This window comes from Malus sylvestris, chromosome 5 (assembly GCF_916048215.2).
Source record: "Malus sylvestris chromosome 5, drMalSylv7.2, whole genome shotgun sequence".
In the NCBI taxonomy this organism is placed as follows: Eukaryota; Viridiplantae; Streptophyta; class Magnoliopsida; order Rosales; family Rosaceae; genus Malus; species Malus sylvestris.
In genome coordinates, this window is record NC_062264.1 from 22481673 (window position 1) to 22485671 (window position 3999).

A 3999-nucleotide genomic window follows, 5' to 3' on the forward strand; every position below is an offset into this window, starting at 1 on the left:
AGGGCCTCCTATTTGTAGCTGTTGGATCAAATTTTAACGTCCTGGATCCCTTGGTCCGGAGGCTCAATTTCAAATTGTCTGGAGGGGACTCGGTTCCAATTACAAGTATGATTGCAATTGTTGTAGGGCCCACAAAACTACAAAAGTATTTTTTTAACCAAAACAAATTTTTTTTTTTTTTTGTCAAATGATAGATTTTGTTAAATTAGTCACCGACAGGGTCTGAACCACGCCATCATGAAAGGGCTCAACACCTTTACACCACTGTGGTAAAGGGCTACTTGCAAAACAAAAGTATTATTAAGTAGCTAGAAAAATCAGAAAAGTGAAAAAAAAATTAATTAAATTTTTTTTTTTGTTTCAAAAGAAAAACAATAACTTCTAATTATAATTGCAATAGAATATTACATTAATTATGAGTGTTGTCACTTTACTCTACGGTAGTCAGAAATAAGAGTATGAATTGAATTGCTCTGCTTGAAACCATATTTCTTCGTAGTCATGGTTTTTTTTGTCTCCATGTATACTTCAATATTGCTTGTTCCCGATCCTTCATTGAAGAGGAGGAGCATTGTAATATGCCGGGATTGTTGCAGGAAAGAACATTTGTCTAACTCCTTCACCCTTAATAATGGGGAATATGATTCCTGATGCACCCTGAAAATAAAAGGAAAATCAAAATTTTAGTTCAAGTGAAAAGTAACGTATGTATTAATTTGTAAATGACAAATATGTTGATAAAGAGGAAGTATATTGGCAATTTTAGTGAACATACCAAGATCAACCTAGTCCCGAGCCATACACGTTTAGGCGTAGGGAACGGAATCATTAAGCGGCCGATTCCATAGACAGCCACAGCAAAGAAATGGAGAAACAGATGGATCGGACGAGGGTTAAGCCCAGAGAGAAGCGATATAGGTCCGTATGAACATATGCCTCCAAGGCTCAAATAGTCGAAACATGCTTCTCGCATTTCCTGTCTTGCCGGGTCAGGTGAGGCACAAAATACCTTGTACAAGGCACCGGCCAATGTGTTTATAGTGGATGAAACGGGCTGCAAACAAAACCAAGCACAACAATTATCAACAAAGTGGAAATCGCAAACAAACGCAATCAGACACATTATACATTTCACGTACAAGATAGTGCTTGTTCATCAATATACGTAATGTGACTCTCAATTAGGGTCAGACAAAACAACATAACATATCATATTGTCTAGCCAGAAATTTGTTTTTTTATTGCATATCTGAGTGATGATTTATACCTTGCGCAATGTGTAGAATGATTCAAGATATTCACACAAAGCTGATGCGTCACTGAGATCAGTTAGGGGTCTAAGAAGATCCCTTAGAAGAACAATGTCTGAAAGAGCCACAGTCATTCCTCCTCCTGTTAAAGGGTGTCTCATGTTGAATGCATCACCCAATAAAATTGCACCAGGAGTGGGAACAGGAGTAGCAGGCATGCTTTTATTTTGCATTGTTCTGATATTTCCCTTCTTGACCGCCGCTAGAAAAGACTTCAAGAGTTGGGGGGGAACCTGAAATACCAAAGTCTTCTGGTTAGTTCATTTCAATTGATAATATTTGTCACAATGAAATTGAAACTAACAAGTCAAGTAAACGATAGATACCTGAGGAGCCACCACAGTTTTCAAGTACTTGGCCATTTCACCGTTAGCTACTGAAGGTACTTTCGTGCCGGGAACATCTACCAAACAACGAACCTCAGTACTACTGATAGGGTAAAATAAGATGGGTGAAGGGTCTCCCAAAATCACATGTCCATGGTTTGCATGAGGAAGGTCACAATTCTCCAAGATCAAACCAACGAAGCAAGAAGGATTGTCAACCTTTGGAGTACAGAGATTGCGGCGGAGATTTGAAAAGCACCCATCGCATACTATTGTCAGTGGAGCATACGATCTCATCTCCTCTCCAGCCCTGTTCTTGTACATCACACCCTTGACGGTGCCCTTTTCTTCAATTAGGGTTGTCACAGTTCCTTGTTCTAGTGTCACACTGTTGAGAAAATTCGAGAAACATGAATAACAATTTGAAAAATATTAATATAAATTAAAACAATCGAAACATCACAAACATGGGGATAAATGAGAATTACTTTTTAAGAGTTGCAACCCTTTCGCGCATTTTTTGGATGAAACGCCCGTTATGGAAACTTCTTCCGGCGATATCTGAAGTATAGTCTTCCAAGGGATAAGACAGTTTTGTGTCATTTCCATTTTTGTAAAGAGCATAACCAAACACTTTCTGAGCATCAATGGACTCATTTGCACAGTCTGCATGTCACAAATATAACTTGTTGATCAAAATCGATGAACATAAATTTGGTACTAATTAATCATATGGAATAGAAATATGAAAAATGATTAAACCAATTAAACAATTTGAAGCGATTGCTTACCCGCTAGACCCAATTCAATTAATTTGAGATAGCCTCCAGGCTGCAACAGCTCACCAACAATTCTGTCTGGCTCACTCAAGTCTCTTTCAATCACATGTACGCGGCGTCCTTCCTGTAACGAGGAAGAGAAACATATGTTTAGACTCAAAAGCTCACATGATTAGCCAAGAAATTAAAGAAGATCTGAACTAGCCTTCTCAGTTTATTTGCACTGCAAAAAACGAAACTAAAAATGGCTTGGACTGCACTATTGAAATCATCACCCCAAAAGGGCGGAAAAAACTTTTATTTAAAATTCATAGAATATAAATTTAAGTGCTTATTCGCTAAAAATAGAGAGAACAAAAAACAAAAAAAAAAACAAAATGTCAGAAAACACGGTTTTGAAGCTTTGACTGCTTAGGTGACGACTACGTCTTCTGTTCAAAAAGCAAGGATATGCAATTTTTCTTTAATTTTCACGGTCACCAAACCCGGCTTTGAAGCTTTGACTGCTTATTCATTCACCATCAAATTTCTAAATTTATAAAATTAAAAAATTAAAACTTAGAACTTGGAATTTGGGAATTGTTTAAAAACCATAACATTCATTTTATATGTAGAGAGAATTATTTTGTCACCTTTCCAAGAGTGTAAGCAAGGGCAGCACCGGCAACTCCGGCACCGACAATGACAACATCCGTGCAGCTGGCAATCTCCGGTTGAAAACTGCCGTTCTGGGACGGCATCCTCACGTACCCATCTCCGTTAATGCCGCGGGAAACTTTCTCGACCACCTTCTTCTTCTCGCCGCTGAGAGTGGTGTTGATGATCATGAAGAAAACAGACCCCAGCAGAGAGACCAACACCCCACCAAGAACATACTCGTAATCCATCTTTGATATCAAAATAAAAATATATACCGCTAAAATTGAAAATTTGGAAGAATGGGGATTTTGGTTTTGGCTGTTCACAATCTGTAAACTTACGTGGTGGTTTTTGGTTGTGAATGCGAAGAGGAGAGAAAGTGCTTATGGTTGTGAGACAGCAATGGGAACTTGAAAGCGTTTATATAGAGTTGTTGGGCAAAAGCTATAAGCTCTGAGGGTTGGCGCCTACCGATGAAGTTATGGGACCATTTTTTAATATTCATGTGAGGTTGTGGTAGGGTGTGGGTGATCCTAGGATAGAATGATGTGGGATAGAGAGAGAGGACAAAGATAGAGTCACTTGTGGACAATTTAAAGGTGTCAATCGCAACATAATGCTAATCAACGGTCAGTTTTTTATGTTGGACTTTAACTCTACTATGATTGACTATATAAAGCACACAATCATCATCATCATCGTCATTATATTATTAGATTCAGATTGATTTTCTTAGTAAGAAATGGCATAATGGATGGGAGTTTTGATACGAGTAATCTTTCTAATTAATTCATTGAGTAAAGATCAGAGGTCATTTTTTAAAGAGAAAATTAGGTTCACATCCTTCTTTTTGTTACTCCATTGATTAAAATCCTATTCATTTTTAATTTTTGATCAAGGTCCTTGGGTATTAATAACATAATTAATTATTTGAATAATAAAATA

General features: G+C 37.5%; 1 protein-coding gene across 1 annotated transcript; it reads right to left on the reverse strand.

Annotated features, from left to right (window-relative positions):
* Nucleotides 1–370: 370 nt before the first annotated feature.
* Nucleotides 371–3479, reverse strand: LOC126623289 (squalene monooxygenase SE1-like). The gene is made up of 7 exons (XM_050292135.1): nucleotides 3048–3479; nucleotides 2428–2539; nucleotides 2125–2302; nucleotides 1637–2024; nucleotides 1268–1543; nucleotides 776–1054; nucleotides 371–657 (listed from the first exon to the last, which is right to left on the reverse strand). The coding sequence occupies exons 1-7, from the start codon at nucleotides 3300–3302 to the stop codon at nucleotides 553–555; spliced, it is 1593 nt and encodes a 530-aa protein (XP_050148092.1). The 5' UTR covers nucleotides 3303–3479; the 3' UTR covers nucleotides 371–552.
* Nucleotides 3480–3999: the final 520 nt, after the last annotated feature.

What these genes read in the sequence shown, in the direction of transcription:
- LOC126623289 (XM_050292135.1), bottom strand. Translation starts at nt 3,302, where the DNA reads ATGGATTACGAGTATGTTCTTGGTGGGGTGTTGGTCTCTCTGCTGGGG. An exon ending in TTGCTTACACTCTTGGAAAG is followed by an intron (nt 2,540 to 3,047) that starts GTGACAAAATAA and finishes TCCTCGTTACAG; the next exon opens with GAAGGACGCCGCGTACATGT. An exon ending in AGGGTTGCAACTCTTAAAAA is followed by an intron (nt 2,025 to 2,124) that starts GTAATTCTCATT and finishes TTTTCTCAACAG; the next exon opens with TGTGACACTAGAACAAGGAA.